This window comes from Folsomia candida, unplaced genomic scaffold (assembly GCF_002217175.1).
Source record: "Folsomia candida strain VU population unplaced genomic scaffold, ASM221717v1 Fcan01_Sc008, whole genome shotgun sequence".
NCBI lineage: Eukaryota > Metazoa > Arthropoda > Collembola > Entomobryomorpha > Isotomidae > Folsomia > Folsomia candida.
In genome coordinates this window covers 2,349,476-2,374,203 of record NW_019091200.1, presented here as the reverse complement: position 1 = coordinate 2,374,203, position 24,728 = coordinate 2,349,476, and the positions used below count along the sequence as shown (strand labels likewise).

General features: G+C 40.6%; 6 protein-coding genes and 1 long non-coding RNA gene across 9 annotated transcripts; 3 read left to right on the top strand and 4 right to left on the bottom strand.

Annotated features, from left to right (window-relative positions):
* The first annotated feature begins 233 nt into the window (after positions 1-233).
* LOC110853293 lies at positions 234-882 on the top strand. The gene is made up of 2 exons (XM_022101543.1): positions 234-394; positions 467-882. Exons 1-2 carry the CDS (start codon positions 371-373, stop codon positions 773-775), a joined length of 333 nt encoding a protein of 110 aa, XP_021957235.1. The 5' UTR covers positions 234-370; the 3' UTR covers positions 776-882.
* An 832-nt stretch (positions 883-1,714) lies between these two features.
* On the bottom strand, positions 1,715-3,790 carry LOC110853378. Its single transcript, XM_022101640.2, has 7 exons — positions 3,578-3,790; positions 3,236-3,513; positions 3,005-3,164; positions 2,829-2,942; positions 2,630-2,763; positions 2,097-2,334; positions 1,715-2,037 (listed from the first exon to the last, which is right to left on the bottom strand). Exons 1-7 carry the CDS (start codon positions 3,726-3,728, stop codon positions 1,829-1,831), a joined length of 1,284 nt encoding a protein of 427 aa, XP_021957332.1. The 5' UTR covers positions 3,729-3,790; the 3' UTR covers positions 1,715-1,828.
* Positions 3,791-4,169: 379 nt separating this feature from the next.
* Positions 4,170-10,102, bottom strand: LOC110852978 (GATOR complex protein WDR59). 2 transcript variants are annotated; one of them, XM_022101168.2, is made up of 17 exons: positions 9,798-10,102; positions 9,586-9,721; positions 9,375-9,500; positions 8,921-9,310; positions 8,628-8,852; positions 8,082-8,553; positions 7,995-8,016; positions 7,864-7,921; positions 7,702-7,797; positions 7,534-7,639; positions 6,623-7,178; positions 6,407-6,560; positions 6,147-6,176; positions 5,273-5,453; positions 4,826-5,206; positions 4,694-4,767; positions 4,170-4,626 (listed from the first exon to the last, which is right to left on the bottom strand). In XM_022101168.2, exons 1-17 carry the CDS (start codon positions 9,899-9,901, stop codon positions 4,294-4,296), a joined length of 3,444 nt encoding a protein of 1,147 aa, XP_021956860.1. In that variant the 5' UTR covers positions 9,902-10,102; the 3' UTR covers positions 4,170-4,293. The 2 variants fall into 2 exon arrangements, with proteins under 2 accessions (XP_021956860.1, XP_021956861.1); XM_022101169.2 differs by lacking the exon at positions 6,147-6,176.
* A 179-nt stretch (positions 10,103-10,281) lies between these two features.
* LOC110853530 lies at positions 10,282-11,056 on the bottom strand. The gene is made up of 3 exons (XM_022101804.2): positions 10,873-11,056; positions 10,590-10,805; positions 10,282-10,515 (listed from the first exon to the last, which is right to left on the bottom strand). Exons 1-3 carry the CDS (start codon positions 10,903-10,905, stop codon positions 10,453-10,455), a joined length of 312 nt encoding a protein of 103 aa, XP_021957496.1. The 5' UTR covers positions 10,906-11,056; the 3' UTR covers positions 10,282-10,452.
* A 1,077-nt stretch (positions 11,057-12,133) lies between these two features.
* Positions 12,134-17,078, top strand: LOC110853427. Of its 2 annotated transcripts, XM_035854648.1 has the most exons (7): positions 12,134-13,306; positions 13,690-14,282; positions 14,540-15,294; positions 15,599-15,729; positions 15,805-15,963; positions 16,071-16,296; positions 16,736-17,078. In XM_035854648.1, the coding sequence occupies exons 1-6, from the start codon at positions 13,130-13,132 to the stop codon at positions 16,083-16,085; spliced, it is 1,830 nt and encodes a 609-aa protein (XP_035710541.1). In that variant the 5' UTR covers positions 12,134-13,129; the 3' UTR covers positions 16,086-16,296; positions 16,736-17,078. The 2 variants fall into 2 exon arrangements, with proteins under 2 accessions (XP_035710541.1, XP_021957381.2); XM_022101689.2 differs by lacking the exons at positions 16,071-16,296; positions 16,736-17,078 and having other exon boundaries at positions 15,805-16,040.
* Positions 17,079-17,354: 276 nt separating this feature from the next.
* LOC110853479 (collagen alpha-1(I) chain) lies at positions 17,355-19,269 on the bottom strand. Its single transcript, XM_022101747.2, has 4 exons — positions 19,110-19,269; positions 18,621-18,976; positions 18,075-18,238; positions 17,355-18,009 (listed from the first exon to the last, which is right to left on the bottom strand). Exons 1-4 carry the CDS (start codon positions 19,159-19,161, stop codon positions 17,520-17,522), a joined length of 1,062 nt encoding a protein of 353 aa, XP_021957439.1. The 5' UTR covers positions 19,162-19,269; the 3' UTR covers positions 17,355-17,519.
* Positions 19,270-20,503: 1,234 nt separating this feature from the next.
* LOC110853524 lies at positions 20,504-21,439 on the top strand. The gene is made up of 2 exons (XR_002548224.2): positions 20,504-20,690; positions 21,211-21,439. It is a non-coding gene; the product is annotated as an uncharacterized LOC110853524 (long non-coding RNA).
* The last annotated feature ends 3,289 nt before the right edge of the window (positions 21,440-24,728 follow it).

Sequence of the window (24,728 nt, the reverse complement as noted above, 5' to 3'; positions counted from 1 at the left end):
GTACACCGCTACATGATTTGATTACGTATATAAAATAACGGCTCTACTAATTTAAATAAGTATGAAAATTATCCTCCAAGTTTCAAGTTTACAAAGTCTGGCCCGCAGAAATGGCTGGAATTTTTTACACGCTTAAGTATTTATGTATTATTAGAGAGATTACTTTGAGATTTAAATATATGTATTTTGCGACCTTGTCAAATGCCGCAGATTTATGTCAGGTGGAGTAATAATTCGTATAAAAAGGCATCTCATAAACTTGAGCAAGTCAGTTCCTAGTAAATTGTGGATAAAATAATAAATTTCGCCACAAATTTCATCAATTCGCAAATTTCGCCACAAATTTCGTCAATTCGAAAATTTCTCCACAATGAAAACTGCTGTAGTCGTTGTGGTAAGAATTAAAAACTTTCTTGCGCCCCATTAACGGTACTCCCATTATCTCATGCAAATTACTATTCGCCAGGTCATCCTCGCCACCGTCGGCTCCGTCATTTTGGTCGTTGACGCCGTCATAACGCCACCACATCGTTGCACAGCAGCTGGAAATTTTGGCCCCACGATCGCCAAGGAACCTTGTTTCGACCAAGGTGACGTCCCAGTTGGGAATCAGGTTAATCGTTGCGACTTTGTATCATGCACCTTCTACGCTTCGTACAACACGTGGGTTAAGGCGCCCCACGTTTGTCCAGGGGACCCGACCAATGTGTTTGACGATAAGACAGGACTTTGCGGACCGCTTCCAGTCACAAGTACAACGGTGAAAACTGTATGATGACCAGTCATTTGAGGTGATCAATGCGATTAACAAACTTAAATATGTACATACACATTTGATTTTGATTATTTATTCATTAAAATCGCAACAAATTTTAATTTTAATTTGAAAAATAAGCATCATCAATATCTTTGTTATCCAGCCAACGTAGTGTTGAGGACACAGGTCTTCGTTACGTTGCTAAATCTGCATACAAAAATGGCATTGTTAAAATATTGATCGGATAGAATTTTTAAATTCTTACGAAAAGTTTCCGGACGGGATGGTCGGCGTGGAACAATTTCCGGGGTAGCGAAGCCACACATTGAATGCGCTGTAGAAGATGCAGAAAACGTACTGACACTGACATTCGTCACCCGTGCCGACACCTTGCACGCCCGGCGTGGTGCACCTCCCCCTCCACGCCTCCGATTTGTCGATAAGTTCTCCCATCATGAAAATGCTCACGGAGACGACGGTCTAAACAGTAGGGTAAAAATATTTGCATAATAAGGTCAAATGGGAGCATCTCATTTCAGACTCACCAGAAAGACCACTCTTGATACACCCATGTTTTCTGATGTGGTGGGGAATTTGAGATGGAAACGATCCAAAATATTGAGACGAAAGTTGTGCAGTCGGGAATTTTGAGACGAAAAAGTTACTTCTTGTGATAATTTCCAAGTGATGATATTATTACAAATTTTGTTCTTCTATTTCATGCAAATTGGTAGGACTGGGGGTGCATTTTATACCAAAATTATGTAAACAATAGGTTTTAATTGATCTGTCATAACTTTTACTTTTACAATGTGGTCCTGTCAAACAGATTGTAAACCTAGTGACCTCAACGACTACATATAGGAGACATTTTGAAATGATTTGAAATGAGGGTGGAATTTCCATCATAAAAAAATATTTATGTACTTGACCAGTCATTAGAAATGAACGAGTGTGTACAATTACAGTAATTAGGTATATAATTTTATTGTGGTTATTTGCACAAGAAATTTTGCAGATTTGAAAAACATAGAAAATATAAAATAAGTTACACATTGCCAGAGGGACATTCTAGACCTCATACCTTAGACAAAACCCTGTATTTCCAACGTCTGGGGGTGGGCCCAAGAATATGCCGGGGTCTAAACCAGGCACTATCAGTGTCGGGTTGAGGTCACATTGGCAGGTTCCATTCACATTGGCTGGCGTGGGTTCAGGGAACCATTCGCAGATAAGGATGCCACGAGAGCCAGTGCCAATGGCGAGGCATGAGGGACCATCTGAAAATACCACCTCAAATTGACCACCGAACCTAAAGTTTGGTAGACTTATTCCTTACCCGTGGCTACGCCTGGGGAAGCTCCGAAGGGCGGAATTGGCACTTCTCTTTGGTCGAAGTTGACATTGAGGAGGTAAGGTTTCCAGATGGAATGCACCATAGGAAAGCTGGCACAGTGGCGTTGCTCTCCATTAATGTCGACCCAGTCCGTCCTACAGGGCGCGGACCCTGTTAGGTCAGTTACAACAGAAAATGGAGAACCTGCACCTAGACATTCTCCCGCAGTGCCAGGACGCCACTGTCGGAAAGGAATTAATTACGCTTTATTATAGAGTGAACCGCTATTATGCAAAGACTTTGTCTGTCTCTCAGCAGGATAACGAGAGAACGGATCGAGATAGTCGAGATCCGATCAGCGGCATCACTCCAGTTGGAGGAACCTATGAATTTTTGAGGTCAATCGGACCACCACCCGCTTGAGGTTAGGGGGTGTGGTTACATAATTTTTAGGGGAATAACTTGTTTCGCCCTTTTGCTACATTTCGTTCGCTACGGTTTAATCTATTTAAACTTGAGGTGTATAAGATTATTACCGTGATGCCGACACTCTGCTCGGGACTTTCGACGCAGACCACGTACTGCTGATTGCTCTGTTGTTGCGTCGGCCAGTCGAATGATTTTACAATGGCGGTACTCTGGTTGAAGTATTGAAGACAGTAACTGGGCACTGTAGAATGACAGGTCAGAGGTGTGTTTATGTACATATGTATGTCCAATAAAGATACGACGTACCAACTCGGTTCGATAAGCAAGGAATTTGCGACATGACAATTTCATATCGAGCATTTGTGGATAACACTCGCGGCAAGATGTCGATCGAGTCGGACGATCCGAAGGAGAGGTACACTACAAAAAATGATGGATAGATATGCATACAAAATTTATTAATATGTCATTTCCTTGCTTACTGTGCTGATCTGCTAAATTTCCACACGTCGTAAATCCATCCGGGACTGTGATAGAGTTGCTAATTTGTAATCGATCTCGATCACAAACCCCGTCGTTGTTTGCGGACGAAAATCCGGAAAATACCTTAAAATCGAGGCGAACTTGGCAAACGTCCTTTTTCTACGGACACAGAATATAGAGCATTTAAAACCTAAATACGCAAAAATACTGAACAACTGCTGTCCACGCACCTTTCTGATTTTGAAGGCGCACTGGGTCGTAGCCGGTTCAGGTGACCGAAGGACGGTGACATACTCGTCAATATCGATTCTGTGTATGTCAGTCGTACAATTGGCAAAAAGGCGACAACATTCGCCAAAACCGAGGCTACAATCTCCGTTGGGCTGACCACGCTTTGTCATACATGCGCCACGAGGGAGGCAGGTTCCATCACGAATCATGTTGAGACCAGTCGGGGGGCCGCATGGTTCCGGGGGGATCACAACTTTGATGAAGGGAAGGTACATCACTGCGCAAAAGTTAATGGTTGTTAATTAACTTTAGTTGCAGTAAAAGGTAATAAAAAATCTCACTTTTCCCATCTCTCACGGACACTGCTGAGCCCCCAGGATCTTGCTGCACTCCGTCCAAAAAGGATATTTTCGCCCCCACGACACAAAGCAATCCAACCAGAATTCCGATGAAGGCGACGACCTGTCCCTGTTGGACATAATAAGTTCCCATCTCTCAAAAAATTCCTTGAGACGAGAACACCGGAACATGTGGATGACGTGTAAAGAAATTGATTCCATAAGGAGCGTTTTTATACGAGCTAACAAATCCAAGAACTGTTTAAACAAGGTATTAAACTTGATTAATTAATTAACACCTGAGTAAGTGAGTGAGCATTATAGGTTGGTTAGTTTTATTAAGTATGTACTGGGTTCGTCAGTGCCGGCGGAATTTTGGGGGACATAGGGGACATTAGCATTTTGTGGGGGAGACTTATTAACTTGGGCAGATTTTGTTGAATTTCTGGGGGACAATATTCCCCTGCTTCCGCCGTCAATGGGCTTCGTTCGTAAAACGCTAGTTTGTGGACATAACCAATTTGCACGCACCGTGTTGTGCCTGTCACATACCGTTACTCTACTTTATACAAAAAATTGAGACAATGCAAACGAGTAGACAAATTAAATCATCTTTATTTGCGTACGTCGTACATCTGTAAATTTCCACTAATATCATGTTGACATATTTTTGGCACATAATTAGAAATGAGGTAGACACAATGATTAATTATTACTTGCTAACTAGACCGAGTCTTGTTAATTAATGGGGTCGCAGTGCCGCACCTAATTTCCGTGATGCATAGACACCCACACCCAGCCGGGCACACTTTCTTATCCGTAAACCAGCTTAACACATGATTCGCGTGACCCCCATGACCACAAAGTGGACAAAAGGTGGACAGTCCTTTCGCCGGGGTGTGACAAATGGAGCAAATTGAAACGATGCGTTTGCAGTGGAAGCAGTACGGCGTTTTGGACGTCTCTCCGCATGAACGACATAAAATTGAAAAGTCGACTCCCATCCGCGTGATGGTATTGCTTTCGGAAATTTCGGTCAAGTTTTTCAAAATCTGGGGACAAAAAAACACGACTTATTTAAAAATTTGTAAAATATGTGCTTCTTTACCCTTTACTCACCTCTGCTCTCTGCTGAAGGAGCCCCCAACGGAACAATATTTCCGCATATGATTTTTTGTACCGGTCGTAAAATCCTAAAAAACAACAAGATTATACTTCAAAGGTCCTCATTTAAATTAATTTTGCACTCACTATGTAGCGAACCATCCAACACGACCCCTTTTCCCACGGGAATCAACTGCTTGGAAATGCACACCACAGTCCCACCCAGTCTGACCATGGCACTCCCATCTCCATTCATGGCGGCGTCCCCAATATTATTATTATTGTTTGCTAGCACCATCATCGCTCCGTTAGTTGCGGCGTCCGATATTACGCCACCACCAACACCACCACCACCGCCATGATGTGAATGTCCTCCACGACCACCATTCTTATTTGGGGTGTTATTTTTATTGCTCCCTTGAATCTGAATGCCACCCGAACTGCTGTGATAGCTGGGTCCGTCCCCACCCCCACCTCCTCCGCCCGTCGACATAGCAGACGCCGTCCCCCCATTCGACATTGGTCCTTCTACAATAAAACGACACCCAGTTTTAGATTTATTCATGGCCTCATCCATATAAAATTCATTCTCACCTCCAACCCCGTGCAGAAGTTGTAACGTTTTAATATCATCTAAAGAGTCGGACCACGAGTTGGAGCGGTGTTGTCGAAAGAAGGTTTCCGCCGAGAGGAGTGGATTCACATTATAATTAAAGCCCCCAACAATTCCGTGCGTATCGGACCCGTGCACGGTATGATAGGGAGATCCCGTCCCCTGAAACAATCAGCAAGATCAGTATTAGCATATTTCTCCACCCATTCATCAAACCAAAACCAGGATGACACCGTTATAAAAATTAACAAGTGTCATCAACATCAAACCAACAACAGGACAACAGAAAGTCATAAAATCGAATCAAATTAATATTCTCCTTCTCTGTGCGTAAATATTTTTAGAGTCAAGTTCAACAGTCAATGTCAACATCCAACCCGAAAATAATCAATTACACATCTTCACACTCTAATTATCAACCCATTTAAACCGTGACATTAGTGTTTAAGCTATTTATTAGTACGTATTAGTTGGCTAAGTTAATCAGCAAATCAACTTTCCCATCCACCCACCCAAGTAGTGGTTAGTAACGTAAACAAGTCAATAAGCTATTCTCACACGGAATCATGAAACGTTACAACATTAATTAAACGACAAACGGTACATACTTAAGAGAAAGATAGAGATAGCAAATGAGACGAAAGATTCGTGGTTGCTCTGGATCGGAATTTCTGACAAAATTAGTCATTCGACAATTAATATGCATGCACATTCCGTTAGAAAACATCAAGTTGGAAGGAAGACAAGAAGAAAGAAGAACGAATGACAACAAAAACGTAAGACAAATGGTAAACGACACTGAAAGAGGAGAATAGAGGGAGAAAAAGATCCTGAATAGCAGATTTTTGGTCCTACCTTTGTCCACCACTTGGGAACGGTGAGTCGCTGTACAAAGGGATAAAAAGAAGGAATGTTTATCACATAATTAATATGTTATGGTACAGCGTTTAATATGCGTATGTACGAAGAGAGCGATAATATTGTGATGTGTGTGACATGTATTCAGCATAACAATCAATTAATATTTTGCATATCAGTCAATAACTTAATGTGAGTCGTCCAAAGTGTATGAGTTGATTTACAAAGCCAAAATAGCAAGCAGCCACTGCGCCTACCGGAACAGTTTGGCGGTGCCCTTGTCCTCCGCCACCCTTCTTAAACTGACCCACATAGTCACTCCCTACGCTGGGCAAGTGCTCTTTCGAGGTGAACAATCCTGCCAAGGTGGCCGCAGTTTGGACATCGCCAAATTGAGCAGAGTGCGTAATCCTGTAGCAAAATTAGATTTTAGTTTAAAGTTAATTAACAAATGTTATTTATGCATTACTCACATCATATGTATCAATTCACAGCCCAACGGATGATAAGCCAACCAGTTGATTTCCTCCTCTTCCTCAAAGGTCATGTCGTTTATGGCCGCTGCAGGGATAAGTTCGCTGCCCACGACGATACCATTACCATACTGGTCGTCACCATTCCGAGAATTTTGCATTTCTTCCGGACTAGCAAACGTGCTAATGATCCCGGCGGCTTGCCAAATATTGGCGACAAGATGTTTCTTTTGGGCAAAGGATACGCTCAAGTTGATGTCACAGGCGGCCTTTCTGTGTCCTGGAGTGGGGACGATGTGTTTGTAGTCTTCCGCCAGTTTGAGATTGAATGGGAGAAGAGGCGAAACATCGAACAGGGTGACGAGACCGGCACGCTTTTTATCGTGACGGGGACGATGGTGGTTGTGGTGGTGGCGACGATCACGGTGACGAAATATGTCCTCGTTCTCTAACGCGACTTGACTCAGATATGGTCCCAGCGCGGAGAGAGACCGTGGCGTGCCAGCGTCGCAGTTGGATTTTACACGTTTGAGGTAGGACGGTCGACCGAAGCAGACTAATTAAATTATTTATTATTAATTAATCACTCACAATCCGTAATGGAGGTCTCCCAACGTATGCTTTCTGATTTTGAGCAAATTAATATCAGTCGATCACGAATTCAATTAGTATGAAATTTGCAAAAGACACAATCTCCATATGATAAATTTTACACTTTCGAAAAATTTACTGGGCGTTTTCTCCTCTTCTGATACAAATATTTCCACAAAACCTGCATATTGGGAGATTGTGCCTTTTGCAAATGTCATACTATTTAAATTTTTGATCGATTGAAACTAATTTGGTCAAAATTGGAGAGCACAGGTTGGGAGACCTCCATAGTGGAGGCTCAATTGTTAGCAATTCTTTACCTAACATCCCAACAGCGCAAAAGCGAGCACCTGAAGTGCGTGGAAATGGAACGTTGCTCACGCCACGGACGTTGCCAAAATAGCCTTCTTCAATATCTTCTAATGTCTGTAGTTAAAAAGTACTACTTAAATTATATTCGACTCAATTAAAGTTAAGTGATTCATTACCTTGATTGAGGACATTATTGTACAAAACTGTTCCACACATTTGGCCAAACATTGCTCGTTCTTCTTTGAATAGTGTAATGCCAAATTTTTGAGAGACTGTCGAGTGACAAAAAAATGAACTTTAGTAAATCACAATAATAACCTCGATCCCGGATGACCTACTTTGACGACATCATTCTTATCCACTTCGGAGCTCGCATTTGTCACGAGGAATGTTGGGCTATTAATTTTGTACAAGAATATTATTACTATTGCAAAACAGTAATAGGCTAAGAAAAAAAATTCACGTTTACCTCACGGCTGGATATCCGTTGGCTAGAAAAATAAAAGTTATTACATACGTAAATACACAACAAATTACCTTAAATGTGACAACGTACCAAACGAGGCAAGAATTCCAGCCGTGACGCCTCTCACTTTATTCTCCCCCGGTTTCGATTTTGATGACCAGCTAAATCGGATGAGACCTTTGTCCAGCTCGATCTGATCGAAATTGATATTTTCCGGCTTCTCTTGTTCCACCTTTTCGAACTCGGCCTTTAAAAAATCTCTCCTATTCAGCGGTGACGGGGAAGATGATTTCCTAGACCGATTTCCCCTCTCAAGCGTGGCTGCCGTTCTCTTATTCCTTATCGTCATCGTGCTGGTTGGTGTGCTCGTCTTCTGTGGTGTTGGTGGGGGCGATTCTTCTTGTTCTTGCTCCTCCTCTTCCACTTCAAGGTCTTCCTCCATTGCTAACTCCACTCCAGCTTCGGTCGTCTCTTCGTCTTCTTCAGCGATAAAGGTGGCTTGGTCGTGCGAGGTCGACATAACGTCACGGATTGGATTCTCCTCATCGTCACCCCCACATAACTGCATTGCATAGAATACATAAAATATAATTATTTGCTACACAAATATAAATCACGAGCGTAGATTACAATTACCTGAACGATTTCTCTCGGCAACGTCCACACTCGCAAAGTTTGGTCTCTCGACCATGTAATCAAGTCATAATTTTTAGTCTTCCTCCACGCAAACTCGATGATATCATAGGCTTGGAATGTGAAAATGGGGGAGGCGAAGTGTTGCTTCCAGTCCCAGAGGGAGAGAAGACCAGAGTCTCGTCGGAGGATGGGAACACATTGGGTCACCACGCCACGCCCGAAAGGCTGTAACAGGCGCATTATTTTTTAATAAATCACTTTCCCATCGGAATATCTAAAAATTTCTATCTCACCGCTGGCCTCGCTCTCCACACGGGTGCTGTCAATGATAAAATGGGGCCCTTGTTGCTCGCCGAAGTTCCCTTGTTATCGGATAACTTGCTAAATTTGACGGTGCAGTCTTGCGCTGCGGTGATGACGGTGTCACTGTTCGCCCACTCCAACCCGTTAATTTTTGAAGCGTGAGCCGCAATAAATTCTGAGGGTGTGTTTGGCTTCCTCAAATCCCATATTTTTACATGACCTCCGTCACAGGAAGCCAAGATATCTTCGCAGACTCGATTCCACCGGACTTGCGAGGCACCGTCTAACGCACTGAGGGAGAATTGGGGCTTATCTGCGGATCCGGAGTTTCTCGCACGGATGTCCCAAATGTGGACGTACGAGTCGAAAGAGGATGATGCCTATTACAATAAAATACTTAAGTAATGATCGCTGTTATCCGAAATATTGGGACTGGTTACGCACAAGTAGGGACGGATTTAAAGAACACCAATCCAAATCCGTGATAACTCTGGTATGTCCCTTCAGTCTTATGGCACATTTTAACTCGGCTGCGTCCGTCAATTCATAAATATCACAGCGCTGACTGCTCTGTAAAATTGATAAAGTTACATTAGATTTATAAATCACACTTGTTTATCAATTCGTATAATATGCCAGTGATAAGACGACTTACCGCTATTGCGACCTGCTTATCCTCCCCCTTGCACCATTGTGCACTTGAAATCTCATACTTTCCTCCGTACGGTACCCTCACGAGCAACTTGTCCGTTGAGGTCTCCTCCAAACCAAGGACGGCCAAATATTTTCGTCTTTAGAAACGTACAAACCAAAAATTTAAATTAACGATTAGGATTAGTTTAAATATGAGAATAATTAACAATTTACCCTGCAAGCAAGGCGAAATTCCCCGTCTTATCCAGACAAAGGGTTGTAGCTTGTAGGTCACGAAATTCTATGGCGAAACTCTCACTGCCATATCGATTCGCCATGTTTATTTACAAGATATGTAGGTCGTCTTTCTAGCCATTCTTCGTCTTCACAAACAGTTCACTAAGTCACCATCTCGATCTCATCGCAATATCATTAACTAACTCTCTACAAATTTAATTTTAATTTTTAACGAATTTCTGGACCTTGCAGAATGATGATCACCTGCTTGCTTGCTGACATTGAATTCAGCGAGGGTTCGTGTTTACATTTTATTACCGTCTCGTTTTGCCTCTCTGTCAAGTCTCATGAAACCCAAAATCTAGTCTCAATTTTCTCAATATCCTTAGTCTCAAATTGAGACTCTCAATCTCAAGAGGCTAAAATTAAATGGTGTTTCGCACCTTACAAGTAATTCAGTTTTAAAGATTTCCGAGCATCAATTTGCGTCATATTAAATTTTTCGTATTTATTTATTTACTTAAACAGTTTTACCAATGCCGATTACAAGTTTTGATGCAATTTTGTCAATTTTGATTTTGAACATAATACATAAAAAATATCGCAATTATCATAATGGGGCTATAATTATTAGATAATAATGAGTTTGGGTTTAGTAGGTCTGGCCCTCAATGGCGTTGGTCACTCTGGAAATCAGGTCCTGATCGGTGTAGCCCTGCGTCGATGCACAAGATCGTAGTTTTCAGTTAAGGTTTTTATTTATCAAAGAAAATGGCATTGTTTTCTTACGTGTGGCAGGGAACGTTTTTTGATCGAGTGAGGCATCCCGTGTCTGTAGGGGTACGATGGGTAGGGATAGTACGGGTCACTTCCGGTCATCATAGGTCCCGCGTACATTGCGACGAAGTAGATGACGAAATATGCGACCAGCAAGTAGCCCAAGATGTAGAAGAATGGGGTATCCAGAAGGAATAATGTCCGGCCCGTCACGTCGGAAAGTAAATCCTGCAAATAAGTAGGTAAATTAATTAACTGTAAATTAGACCAAACAATTTCTTAATTTTCTACTAACACTGCTCTGACTCGATGCTGCTGCTGCTTCCATGATTCAAAAATGGTTTTCAAGTATTTTGCAAATATTGCTTCAAAATCTGCAAATATGCAGGCAGAGATTTGACCAAGTGCGATGCGGCCCGTGGATTAGTGACGACTGGGCAACATTTTCAATTTCTTTTATGCCCATGACGTAAATATGCAGCGAAATAAAGTATGCAAGGAGCCCTTAAACTTCAAAATGCCCTTTCAGGTGGTGAAGATGTATGTAGGTCAAGGATGCCCTGTTTTCCAGGGAGTCTGGGTCACAGAAAATAATAACAAAGCAATGAATACGTTAGGTTGGGAATACAAATTTGATCTCATTTATTATTATGCAATGGGTTAAAGAACTTGTCTATTTTAAATTTTTGAAATAGTATTTTTCGAAACATAATTTTGATAAAAGTGTGGCAATGTTTTATAGAAATTAATTTTGTCCATTTATTTATAGATCGCGTTTTCAATCGAGTTGGACACAGTTTCAATCAGTCCCACGTCATCCGCGGAGGGCTAAAAATACGGAAAAAATATCAAAATTTGTAAATATCAAGTGTATATAATTTTTTTGGGGGTGGTATTTACATTAGCTGCGCTTCTCCTCCGCCTGTGCCAGGGGTAGGGTCGATAAGGCCGCGTGTTGAAGAGGTATGGCGACACGTAGAAGGTGACAAAGAAGATGGAGAAGTACAACACGACAATCCACCCGATAAACTCCAGAATTGGGTAGTCGTAGAAAATGTCGCGAGATTCCTCTTTCAATGCCTGCACGAAATTAATAATAAATAATTAATTAATGGAAAATTAAATGTGCACCTAATTAAATACGACTTACGTTTTCCATTTTTATGGCTTTTTAACGTCCCGAATTTTATGTGTGCTTGTTTAAAGATGAGATGCAGTGCAAGTGTGAAATATTCGAGGTCGAGGTGTTGTTGATGATGCAGCAACGGTTAAAAGATGCAGGTGAAACCTGGATTTCTTCTGCTGCCTTCCTCAACCAAACTTGTCTTCTCCAGGTTAAGGTTAATATCCAGACTTTGGGTACTTTACAAGGTCGTACGAGGGAGGAAGGACAGCCTGAGGGAGGCGATGGGCAGGTGAACAACAAAGATTCCAGAATCTCAGGTGCATTACTTGAGATTGTGTTTCTGGGCAGGTGGACAAAGAGATTCCGAGAGCCCTTGACCCTGTCCCACATTCGACATTCATGCTGGGATTACATAAGTAACTATCCCTGCTTTTTGGAATAATGGGAAAGTCTCAAATTCCCAACTGTCTCCGTATGTAAATATGTACATTAGATGTATGTAAGTACATACGATGCCACGATGTGAACAAAAATCTCTAAATTATTGTTTTCTTTATTACTCTGAATACCACGTCGCGTCCTCCATTTTTCGCCATGTGTGTATCTCGCCCACTTGACCCACTGCTCCACCTCTGCAATTGCTACATAATAATCCCGTCTTATCATATCGAATAGTCATATCACAGAAATGTCGAATGTATCTTGCGATAGTGGTCCAAAACAAGGGCTGGAATAAGTAGGAAAGGAAGGGGGTTGAACTAAAATTTTTGGATGATAACAAACCTCAAATAGATTTAGGAAATTAGGATTTTTTTAGGAACTTCATACGTTAAAAATATCGTTAGAGCCGAGAAATGATTAAAAATTATGCTAACTTTGAAGATCTTGTGATGAGTAATCGAGCCCTAAGTTAAACCTCAAATTATATACTGTAAAAGTCGAAAAAAATCTCACAAAAAAATCTCACAGTGTCCCCTTCCGACCTCCTCACCTCACAAACCTTATGGACCACATTGAAATTTCATAAGCAACCTTAGAAAAATGGCGAAAGAAGGTCATGAAGAGTAACACGATGTGAGAACGAGGTCATATCGTGCCACGGTCAAGACATACAAGTTTTGATAAGTGTCTGCATAGTCACTCACCTACTTTTGGTTATCCACACTTTAAACCAGATTATTCGGAACTGATAAGTTAACTGCAAAGCTAATTGGATGCATGAGTATGCACATATGCGTTTATGAAGAGTCTCACATAAGCCAAATTCTCTGATAACCCGATTTGATAAGGCGTGCAGATAAGTCTTTTGGACCAAGTGAATCAGTAAATACAAGCTTACACAATGTATTACATATATGTATAATCGGATTAGTTAGTGACAATTTATTTCACTTCTAAATTTTTGCAAAATATTCGCGAAAACATAATGTTGCGATCTCTAAGTTTTGCAGGGTCGGATCGTAATTCCCGACCTGGTACGCCAATCCAGCGACTTTGGCGATATTTATCAACGACAGAAATTTCCGGGTACAGATCGGAGCAGTCGCTCCCATTCGCACAAATTGTGGATGATGGTCACCCCCTCGGACTTGGAAATCCCAAGGTTTCCTCACTTTACATATCTCAACATAAATGCAAATTTTTAACGTAAAATTTAAACGAAAGTAGACAAAATCCACACATTTTTAATCATTTTTCGGTTCTGGGAATTTATTTTAAAATTCTGCACGACAAATTTGTAGTCAGTGAGTTGATTAACAGAATTTCGGTGAGGTTTTTAAGCCAGTTTCGATGAGTTCCAATTTTTCTGAAGGCTCCTTAAACTTGAAATCTCCTTCCAAAACTATCAAAATTTGGAGTGTATATTTTTTTCTTATTAACTACGACTTGCTGTACAAATTTTAAAACAAATTCCCAGAACGTATGTGTTGATTTTGAAAATTTTGGCGATGAGTACTTAAATACTAAATAATTTGCCATTTCCAGATTTTACGCCAAATTTTAGGCCACATGGACACAAAAACTTTAATTTCCCTGCGTCGCGTGAGTCTTCGTTGGAATCACGTCTCGTGCGAAATTCTTCGTCGGAACATGGCCCCAGTTTGCATACGCCCTTCGCAAATCAAAAAGTTCTTGAGATTCATGAAACGCTGTTTCTGCAATCCGTTTGGATCTTATGCAATTAGAATCGAAAATTTGGGGGAACTTTCCAACAGAAACTTTTTCAAACGGTTTAGTCTCGACGTTATCAAGTTACGAGTGAAAATTGCAAGCGATGAAATTCCCGAGTTTTTCAACCGTGTGTTGAAAGGTCTCACGAATTTGGAGGAGTTGCATCTCATCCGAATTCCGGAGGGGGCCTTGTACTTGCGGACGGCGTATGTCCCCCCGTCCGTCTGGGTTTATGGAATTTTTCATTTTCCCAAACTAAAATCCATCATTTTTGAAAATGACGATCCAACGATACCATTTCACAGGAATTATGATGCTATTTTATCACAAGTGCTGAATAGTGCGCCAAATTTGGTTAGGGTTACGTTCGTGTCGTGGGATAGTCATTTTTCGAGGGTGATTTCTAGGTGAGAGGACAATTTTTTTGGGATTTAGAGACATTTTTGGGGAGATTATGGACGAAAAGTTTGAAATTTTAGATCCAAAAATGGAGCAATTTTTCATTTGTTTTTCTTTTAAATACATATGTGATGTTTAGAAATTTTATTATTTTCTTGGAATTGGAGGTCATGAATGTAAAATTCAAAGTAAAATCACAGCAACTTATAAATTTACAAAATTTGAGGCACAATTTTTCAGACTGTATTATTTATTTATTTTGCAGATGTGGGATCTCAAACCCGAAATCCTTTGACGGCTGGTCATTCTCAAAATGCAATCCTAAACTAAAAGAAGATTTAGTCGAACTATTTTACGAGGATAAAATGAAATTTAAAGCCTTAAAATTCGAAATTGACAAAACTGGGTCGCCATCCTCCCTAGATTTTGACCTTGTGATGGACCTCATCCTCCAAACGGGCGATCACCTTTACCACCTCGCCCTTCGGAGTGACGACGCCACGCAAGAGTTCCTCTGCTCCTTCAAATTGCGACGCCTGATCACCCTCAGCCTCCAAGGATGGCTCGGACCAGTCCACTTGATCGGAATGGGGCACCAATTTCCCAACTTAAAATCACTAAAAGTCAACCCCTCAAATTTTTCGGGGCACGATTTCTCAAAAAATCCGAGATTGGAACTCCCCACCGTGGAAACTTTGACCGTAATGCCGCTCGATGGAGTTGAATTGAATCCAGTGGATGCAAACCTGATGGAAAACTTAGTCAAAATATTTCCCTGCGTTAAAAATCTGCACGTCCAAGTGGACGGGATTGAACCGCTGCATGTCGTTTATACGCATTGGAGTCGGCTGACCAGGTTGTGGGTGGACGTGCGAGGAAGTGGGGGCGAAGGGGGGGATGAAGCCTTCACCGGAATTCCGCCGGAAGTAGTGAAGATTTTAGGATATTGGGAATGTGGTTGTAGTCGCTTATCATTTCCGGAAGAGGCGAGAAGACCAACACACATTGGAAAGTTAGGAGGTGGGTAAAATTGATGATAAGATGTTAAATACAGTGTTTCGATTATTGCGAGTTTAGTACATTTCTTGCACTACTGCAAGGTAAGAAATGCAAAGTACAAGAAACTGCAAGAAAGTGAACGAGATATGCTCCCTCCCTCCAGCCACGCGCCGTATGAACTATGCGCTGCGGGGCGTGGTTTCTTGCGCCTTGCATTTCTTGCAGGTCAAAATATTTAGCTACAAGAAACCACTTTCCTGTGTACTTGCGCCCGAAACACTGGTTACATTAGTGCACAATTTTTCATGGAAATTTCCCATTTCAGAACTACGCGAGCTTATCATTCGAGCCGGAAACTTAACGGATGCCACCCTGCTGGAAGGAATCTCTCAATTAAAACAGCTCCAAGTTTTGTGGCTTCTTCCATCCTTTTCTCAACTACGGAATAATTCTGATGTGAGCTTAAATTTCCCGTAAAAATTTAAAAATTTAACATGTTTTGTTACGTAACATATTTTTTATGTTCCGCAGAGCAATTCGGATGAAATTCCGGCCCACGAAACGCCCAAACCGTGGTGTTTACGAGCGATAGTGGATTGTTTAGAAAAGTTGACACATTTAGTGACGTCGAGCGAAATAGTTTATCCTCCACAAGATGTTGACTACTTACGAGCCAAGAAACCAGAGTTGGTACATGAGTTTAAAATTTGATAAGAAAAATATCTGCTCTGTTGTTAATAATAAAATATTTATTATGAGACGTTCAATTAATTTGATTGCATTTACATACTGTCCAGATGTGGATTAAATAAATGTTTCATGACATGATGTCGTCGGATAATCCAGATTCTGACAGTTTGCTGTGACAGATTTTGTTACATATTCGCCTTGCCAGGCTGAAAATACAGATTAGGAAGGTTTCGCAGGTGGCTGGCGAACTGGACTTTTTGCTTCCAGTTAAGATGGAAACTTTGAAATTTTCCGTGCTACTTGTTCTCATGGGGGTTTCTCTGCTTTGTCATGGTTTGTGTAAAATTACGACGATATTATAAAAAATCTTCCGACTAAAAATTCCATAAATTTTAGGCAACTTTCTTATACTAGTAGAAAAAATTATTACAAAAATCCTCAGAATCCATTTCGTATTTTTGACCCTTTTAAAAAATCTGGCTATATTTTGTATAAATAATTCCGTTGGCTCTAAATATTTTTCGAAATTCCTGCAGAAATACTGACAGAAGGTGTTTGGTTGGATGGAATGTGTATAATAATTAAATCGTAAAGTTTCACTTCTGCAGAAACTCCGTTCTACATAAATCATAACTTTTTTGTTCGTAAAATCCTTCGAATCCGTTTCGTTTTTTGAACCCATTAAAAAAATTATGTCGGTTTTATTTCGAAAAATTCCTGGCGAAAGATTTTAGATTGGATGGAATTAAATCGTAAACTTTCACTTTTTCAGAAGCGACGCCTCTGCCACCACCCTGGGTTCAGAAACTTATCGAGTCAAAATCTGGGTTCAAGTTTACGACGCCGTCCCCAATCGTGGTCTACTCGGCGGCCGTCATTCCCCAAAAGCAGGAGGGGGCATACTGGAAGTCTGCGTACAGTTTTAAAAATAAGGACAAAAAGAAGGGGAGAGGAAAATGGGGATATAAAAATCCAGGGGGGAAATGGAACTCGGAAAATGTGGGGGCTTAATTAATATAGTTAGAAAATAATTTGTAATTAAAAACAAATAAAATCACATTTGCTTAAGTTTTCAAAATTATTTAAATATTTTATTAAATTGTTCAATTTATTAAGATGCTGAATTGAATTTGCAGAATTATTAAAATGTTGTTGAATCTTACAAATTTTTAAAATGCATGTATTTCATTTTGCTTTATTTCAGTTCCAAAAGTAAAAATTTTGCATATTCAATTTTTCTCGGTAGATATGTAGGTTTGAACGTGTTATAATATATTAATAGTTAGGTTATCTAAACATTAAATGAATTACAATTAAGTTGGAACTTAATTTGAAATAAATCGAATTTTCAGTAATGTGCTGATTATGATTTGATAAAAAATAAGCCCAAATTAAAATCCAAATTAAAATAATTTTTTATTAAAACCATCAAAAATCAAGAAATCAGTCCCACAACAACCTCGCCACACACCAAATTTTCGAACTATTCAATTTAAAAATTTCCTCTTGACTTAACGCTACGAATTGATAACCCAATTTTTCACACCACAAACTCCTTATCCCATAACCTTCCAGTAGGGTACGAAAGGTGGGAGCATCGGGGGATACATCATGGGCATCAGGGGGACTTGTGGTGGTGGGGGTGGGGGTCCGGCCTGTGGGGCTGGTGGAGGAACCGCTTGAAGTTGCGGGTACGGGGCAAAGAACGGGCTAAAAGCGAGCGGTTGTTGAGGTTGTTGCTGCTGAGCTGGAGCGGATGCAGCAGGAGCAGGTGCACCACTGGCGGCGGAAAGGTCCCTCTTGGCGGCAGAATAGTTGAAGGCGGGAGGTCCCGCGGCGGCCGGGCTGGCTCCGAAAGGCGTTCCCTTCGCGGCCTTCGACGCCATGCCGGCTTGAACCAGTTGAATAATCCAGTCTGGTGGTGGACCGGCGGGCTTTGAAGCTGCGCCCGTCGTCACGGCGGGAGCAAAGGGACCAGCGGCGGCGGCCTTGGCGTTGATCAGGTCTTGGATGAAGGGTGGATATCCGGCCAGTGAGGGGCTTGGTCTAAATTGAAGAAAAAATGTATTGATTAAGAATATTTTGGAAAATATTTTTCAAATTGGATTTACGGAGGAGCAGCAGCAGCTTCGAGGGCGGCTTGTTGTTGTGCTAATTCGGCAGCTTCAGCCTCGGCGGCCGCATTTTTAGCATCGATCAACTGTTGAACCCAGGCGGGTGGTCCTAAAGGCTTGCCGAAGGCGGCAAACGGTCCAGCTTTGGCGGCGATGAGGGACTGGAAATATATACAAATTTCAAGTTAAACTTACTGCATGAGCAGATACTGTGAGCTGATATGAGGTTTTGCAGCTAATATATGCTCTCAGATTTTAAGTAAACTGGAAATGACACGATCCCTTAATGGTCACATTTTGCTGAAATATTTGCATCCGAAGAGGAGAAAACGCGCAGTAAATTTAGAAAGTGTAAAATTCTTCAACTTTAGGGCACGTTTTCTCCTCCTTGGATGCAAATATTTCAGCAAAATGTGACCATTGGGAGATAGTGTCGTTTGCCAATTTCATCTTTACCAAATTTGTGATCAATCGACACTAATTTGCTCAAAATCAAAGTATATACTGGGAGATCTCAATTCTGAGTGAAAGTAGTACTCATGCCTGAATGTATGCTGGTGGTCCTAATGCTGCTGGATCTTCAGTTGGCTCTGGAGCTGGAGCCGCGCCGAAGGGCCCTCCTCCGAATGGAGATCCCTTGGAGGCGATGATACTCTGGACAAATGGAGGAGGTCCCATTCCCATGCCCATCCCCATTCCGGGGGGTCCTCCCGCTCCAGGAAATCCTTTCGAGGCAATCTTGGCCTGCACGAAGGGGGGTGGTCCACCCATTCCCATGCCCATTCCAGGTGGGCCTCCACCCGCACCAGGGAAGCCCTTTGATGCTATTTTTGCTTGTACGAAAGGTGGTGGTCCTCCCATTCCCATTCCAGGAGGTCCGCCAGGCCCCATCAGTGCCTCTGTTAATTTTATGAGGGGTCAATTCCATAGGCACAATTTATACAATTTTGAAATACCAGAATTGAAGAATGATTTTAAGAGAGATAAATTTCTTTGTAAAAATTGACAAAATTTTATAAAAATTTGACATACCAGAACTGAGGGCTAAACCAGCCACTAATACGATGGACAAAATCAACTTCATTTTTGTCTGCCAATTTACTAATGTGCAAAATAAATAACTCCTTGTCTCTCGAGATCGAAACTGCGACTGGCAGAAGAGAATAATTCCAGGTCGTTCTTTATCAGGAAGCAATAGACTGATTATTTTTCTACCTTATGTCGCTTGACATCTGGTTTAAAAAGTTGATTAATCCGATCACATAATTAACGAAAGACGGATGGATGGATATCACGAGGCGATATTGCACATGTGGCGTCTTGATGTAATAATGTACCTAAATTCCATTATTTCTTAATCTGACCAAAATACCCTGCATTTTTCACGCATGGAAAAAGAACAAAGTACTTACGTTTCGAGAAATATTCCACGGAAAATAAAGTGAAAGTTGGGACGATAGATGGCAAGTGAGTCATACTCGGAAAAAACTGGGCTGCTTTCCCCCCAACTTTCTCCCATCTCAGACCGGAAGTTGCCCCTGCTAATAAATATTCATCCATATTCTTCCGGATCCGGTTACATCAAATTTTTAATGCTATATATTCCATCATATCACCCATTTCATAAATATATTGTCCCTGTCTCTGCAGTTGCGTAAAAAATTATGCAATACTGCACCAAAGTAAAGCCATTTACCACGCATTTTACTTTCTCCTCTGCATTGGCAAATTTCCAGGAGCGGAAAGCGTGTGCTGGATACTTTCCCATTTTGACCATTCCATATTTACGACGTATAAAAAAACTTGGGGAAGCAAGCAGCCCCCTTCGCCCTCGAGAAGGAGAAGGAGATGATTAAGTGTCATGTCAGCCACCATCATAATCTCCTCGGAGATCATCCAATCCAACAAGCGGCATCTGTTCCCCACCACTAATTTCTATTTCATCTCGACAACCAAACCAGCAGAGTAGATAATACGAACCCATTTCGTAATCGCAGTAACTTCATCCGGTCTCCTTCATTTTGTCACGTCTCTCGTCTCTCGTATTTGTCCTGGGGTCGATTATGTATTAATCAGGGGTGGGCAAAATACTGTGGAAAAATTCAGTATCTCGAGCTATGTTTTTTCTAGGGTTTGGATTTCAAGGGTTGTTTTTTACCCATAAAAAGACGAAAATCTGCATGGAGGAGACAGTAGTCATACGAAAATACAGGTTATGTGAGGAAATTAACTTTTTATCACGGTCAAACTACATGGATTTTTTAAAATAACGTATTTTGACAGCGATAAAAAGTTGATTTCTTAAAAAAATACATGTATTTTTGTATGATTCTGCATTCTCATCTTTTTTGTGGGTGTAACAGCCCTGGAAATTCAAACCCTGGGAAGGACATAGCTCAAAATCCTGAATTTTGACAAAGTATTTTGCCCACCCCTGGTATTAATGTTGCGGCGACAACTGGAGGAATGGTATTAATTCTCATTGTCATCATCATCCAACCTGCATCGTCTCATACATAATCCTCTCTGTTAATCGGTCCTAAGTCGGGATCACCACCGCAAAAACCACACCTTCAGTTGCATGGTCATCTCATCGCGTCATCAGGAAATCCGGTCAGATCAAGTTTCCTGAAATATGTATTTATGTATTTCCACATTTAATAACTTGTTCCCATAAATATTTCTCATATTTGCTGTATAAAAGTCTTCTTGGCAGTGTTTCGTTTTTGCGGGTTTGCTACATTTATTGAAATGCAAAGCAAGAAAGGCAGGAAATGCGAGGTGCAAGAAACTGCAAGAAAATGCAAGAAATATGCGCTGTCTATCTACGCGCCTTATGAACTGTAACGGCGGGGCGTATTTTTTGCGCCTTGCATTTCTGGCAGGTCAAAATAGCTGCAAGAAACCACTTTCTCCCTGTTATTTCTTGCAAGTGGTTCCTTGCACCCGAAACACTGCTTCGTAATCTAAACAGAAAAATTGTACTTAAAGGGGCAAACAATTGGAGAAAGTGAAACATTGTTCATCATTGGGAATTCTCGTCTCGGTCTGACTGCTTAATGGACCTTTGCCGACTTTCTTTTTCCCCACTCTTGTCTGATGCACTTGAGTAATTTTCTATTTCGTTTTTTAGTGAAAGTCCATCCACCCAGCTAAGGCACCCATCCATCCATTGCGGTCAATACGGTACAACTTTTTGTGGCCATCACTCACTCACAACTCATGGAGGAGAAGATTTGTCCCCCATGTTCTCCTTGAGGGGAAGAAGTAGAGTGAAAATGAAACGGAATTCTAATAAAAAAGGTATATCTATGTCTGGAAAGCATTAGCAGAGTGAAAATAAAACTCATTTCTAATATCTACGTACTGTCTGAGCAGCATTTTTATTTTACTTTATTACGAAACGTGTCTCTCAGATCGTTGAATTCTTTTCAGAATTGGATGAAAATGGTGGTAAATTTGTCACAATTTCGTTTCCGCTCTAATTTAGTGTACACACTGTAGGGTTTCGATAGAAAGTAACCACTTGCAAGAAATAACGGGAAGAAAGTGGTTTCCTGAAGGTACTTTCACCTGCAAGAAATTCAAGACGCACGAAACTACGTCCCGCCGCAAAACTTCATACGACACGTGGCTAGATGGCACATACTTTTTGCACTTTTTTGCAGTTTCTTGCACCTCGCATTTCTTGCGTTTCTTGCTTTGCACTGCAACAAATGTAGCAAACCCACAAGAAACGAAACACTGCTGATTGTAAATACACAAGCACCGCTTTCACTCTTGTAAATAAATACTTATCCTCAGCAACAGCTTTACCCCCTGTTTACAAAGGACTTTAGCTTTATATAAGGAGGAGCAGGCTGCCTGCCTTCTTTGAGGTCAACTTTTTTTCGAAATCTTAAAATACGATCAGATCAGAAGAGTGGGCAGATGCGAAGAAATCCTTTAATTCCTCGTACTAAAACTCCAACCAGTAGGAAAACCACGACGAGAACGAGACCAAGCAAAAAGCCTTTTCCTTCCGGAAAAGTGCAGATCAGATCTTTTTTGGGAAAGGCTTTACTCTCTGAAATCTTCTACTGTGTATTTGGTTCTCGGTGAAAAGTCTTTTTTTGTAAAAATCCCCCAAAAAACGAGACATTTCCATTTTTATTGTTATTATTTCTACAACATCCGAATGGTAGTAAGATTGATATGTTTCCCACGTTCGGATGGATATGGCGTCATTTATTTTTGGTACTACTAATAATAATAAACTCCAGTAGCAGATGTAATAAAGTCGGGGAAAAGGGGTGCATTTGGTAGTCGATCATCGACTGTTGATGTGCATCATTTTCTAGGAAAATTTGACATTTTGCCGTTTAATTTTGACATTTGACCTCATCATCGCCGTGACCTTTTGACCTAAAAGGCCAGATAACGAAATCCTTTTTACTTTTAAAATCAAACGTCTATATCCGAAAGCAGGACTCAAAAAAGTTGATTCATTCGAGCTGACAGACAGACAGACGGACGGACAACCGATCGCAATAACTACCCCACACATGCTTTCACTCTTTAATAATTGCGATATTTAACTCCCTCATGGCACAATTCCGTTTATCTTTCGCAGTATCGTATTGGCAAAGATGACCCAACTTCTGGCTTGACCAGACCACAGAAATAAATTGGCAATATTTTTAGTGGAAATGTATCTAACTTTTATAATGGTTTTCCACTCTCCCGCCCGGTTACTCTTGACAAGGCGAAAATTAAAAGAAAAAATACCCATAATACGGAATTGACATGGACAATGTCGTCCTCCTCCCATTACGCTGGACAAGTCCGGCAAGTCAAACTTTATTACAACTCCGTGTCCAGAATACTGCCATTTCTGTTGAGAGAAAAGTTGCAAAATCAGGGATTCGATCGTCGTCATTTCTTTCCTTCTTCTTCCTTTATGTTTTGCAACTTTGCTCTGAAGTGAAAGTGGACGGACAACTCGACTCTATGCACACAAGAAGACAAAAGAAAATGGGAGAAGAAATAGAATTGTGGATGGATAACAATACGCCTCGTGTAGTTGCAGAAATCTGTGGAGAGCGGAGATAAAGAGAGACAAATATTTATGTATTGCTTGCTTGCTGCTTTCTCCACTTTCGACAAAATATAGAATCAATAAGTATGAAATGAGACGAAAAATGTCGAGTGTCGAATCAGCACGTTGGAATGAAATGAAGCTTTATTTTCATTTTCCAAATGTTTGTGCTACTTAGAAAAATTAGTCAATTTCAAGAAAATGGGAGAATATTGGGAGGGAATTTGTTCGACTCGTTTCTTGTAATATCAGCATAGACCGGATATGAATAATTGGGAAGATATTGTATAATGTGTAATAAAATGTGAATGTTCTAACATTTTTTGCTTCGCTAAATTATTTTTTTAATCCGATGCTGAAAATATTTCTCGTCGAAATATAAAATTTAAAGTTTTTTAAATAGTGGAAATATATATATTTCTTAATTATTGGATGAAATGTGATGGAATATTTACAAAATGTTTAATTCACTTCATATATGAGCATAGAAAAATTGACAAAATATTATTGTCAATACAGGGGTCGGGCACATTGGTGGATACGAATTCGTATCCACGAAAGTGCCCAACCCTTCTGTATTTACTAAAAACAATAAAAACCTTAATTGTCTAGCATTTGTATAAAATGTTTAGAAGACATCCTTCGATCTGTATAAATAATTAGGTAATTGGTGACATTTAAAAATTTGGGTTTAGTCATTTTAGTCTCGCATTATTGTTTTTTCCTGCCCGAAGTCAAAAATATCAAAAATAAATCATAAATATTTAGTAGTCAAGTAATTTTGACACTTGTCATAAATTATCTCAAAATTCGACACCGATTTTATCGAATATTAAAAAAAATTGATAATCTGAATACCCTTTGCATACATACATAAAGAGATGCATACGCAAAGAATAAGCTGGATTATAAATATGCATGTAATATTCACACAATTGAATTTTCCTCAGATTACGTAACACAAAAAGCAAAGAACCACTTTTAACGATTTTACGTAATCTTGTGAAACTCCATTCTTCCTCGATTCCCATTCTGCTCGCCCCAAAATAACGAACTTACCAAAAGTTCTTCTTAAATAAGCTACGAAAATTCGGGAAGAATTCGAGTAATTGAATTAACTTTCTCCATCTAACATTCATTCATTGAAGAGAAAGCCACATTTGTACGTGAACCAGGGCTAACGTTCCCATAATCGGTCGTGGTGGTGCTGGTGGTCGACGCAAGTCTATTTATTTCTTGGCAGACCGTTTCATTTCTTGGTAAATAACCGCAGCGTTTGTTGGCACTTTAATTGAATAAAATATGGCTGGCTGGCTGGGTTTTAAATTGTAATTTCACTCTAGCCAAAACCATCATCTATCGAATTAAGGAAAATACTTGGGCAGTGTTACGGGTGAAAGTAACGACTTGCAAGAAATAACGGGAAGAAAGTGGTTTTTTGGAGCTATTTTGACCTGCAAGAAATTCAAGACACAAAAAACTACGGTCCGCCGCTATACTTCATACTGCGCGTTGGATGGCGCATATTTTGTGCACTTTCTCCCAGTTTCTTGCACCTCACATTTCTTGCATAT

Bases quoted from the DNA above. Each gene is read 5' to 3' on its own strand.
- LOC110853293 (XM_022101543.1), top strand. From the start codon at position 371: ATGAAAACTGCTGTAGTCGTTGTG. The intron at 395-466 runs GTAAGAATTAAA...ACTATTCGCCAG, and splicing joins AAACTGCTGTAGTCGTTGTG to GTCATCCTCGCCACCGTCGG.
- LOC110853530 (XM_022101804.2), bottom strand. From the start codon at position 10,905: ATGGAAGCAGCAGCAGCATCGAGTCAGAGCAGT. The intron at 10,806-10,872 runs GTTAGTAGAAAA...ACTTATTTGCAG, and splicing joins CAGCATCGAGTCAGAGCAGT to GATTTACTTTCCGACGTGAC. The intron at 10,516-10,589 runs GTAAGAAAACAA...GCATCGACGCAG, and splicing joins AAAAACGTTCCCTGCCACAC to GGCTACACCGATCAGGACCT.
- LOC110852978 (XM_022101168.2), bottom strand. From the start codon at position 9,901: ATGGCGAATCGATATGGCAGTGAGAGTTTCGCCATAGAATTTCGTGAC. The intron at 9,501-9,585 runs GTAAGTCGTCTT...TCAATTTTACAG, and splicing joins ATAAGCAGGTCGCAATAGCG to AGCAGTCAGCGCTGTGATAT. The intron at 6,177-6,406 runs GTAGGCGCAGTG...CCCTTTGTACAG, and splicing joins GGCACCGCCAAACTGTTCCG to CGACTCACCGTTCCCAAGTG.
- LOC110853427 (XM_022101689.2), top strand. From the start codon at position 13,130: ATGTTGCGATCTCTAAGTTTTGCAGGGTCGGATCGTAATTCCCGACCT. The intron at 13,307-13,689 runs GTTTCCTCACTT...TGCCATTTCCAG, and splicing joins TCGGACTTGGAAATCCCAAG to ATTTTACGCCAAATTTTAGG. The intron at 15,295-15,598 runs GTGGGTAAAATT...TTCCCATTTCAG, and splicing joins ACACATTGGAAAGTTAGGAG to AACTACGCGAGCTTATCATT.
- LOC110853479 (XM_022101747.2), bottom strand. From the start codon at position 19,161: ATGAAGTTGATTTTGTCCATCGTATTAGTGGCTGGTTTAGCCCTCAGT. The intron at 18,239-18,620 runs GCATGAGTACTA...ATATATTTCCAG, and splicing joins GACCACCAGCATACATTCAG to TCCCTCATCGCCGCCAAAGC. The intron at 18,010-18,074 runs GTAAATCCAATT...TCTTCAATTTAG, and splicing joins GAAGCTGCTGCTGCTCCTCC to ACCAAGCCCCTCACTGGCCG.
- LOC110853378 (XM_022101640.2), bottom strand. From the start codon at position 3,728: ATGGGAACTTATTATGTCCAACAGGGACAGGTCGTCGCCTTCATCGGA. The intron at 2,943-3,004 runs GTAAGCAAGGAA...CATTTTTTGTAG, and splicing joins AAATTTAGCAGATCAGCACA to TGTACCTCTCCTTCGGATCG. The intron at 2,038-2,096 runs GTAAGGAATAAG...TGGTATTTTCAG, and splicing joins TTCCCCAGGCGTAGCCACGG to ATGGTCCCTCATGCCTCGCC.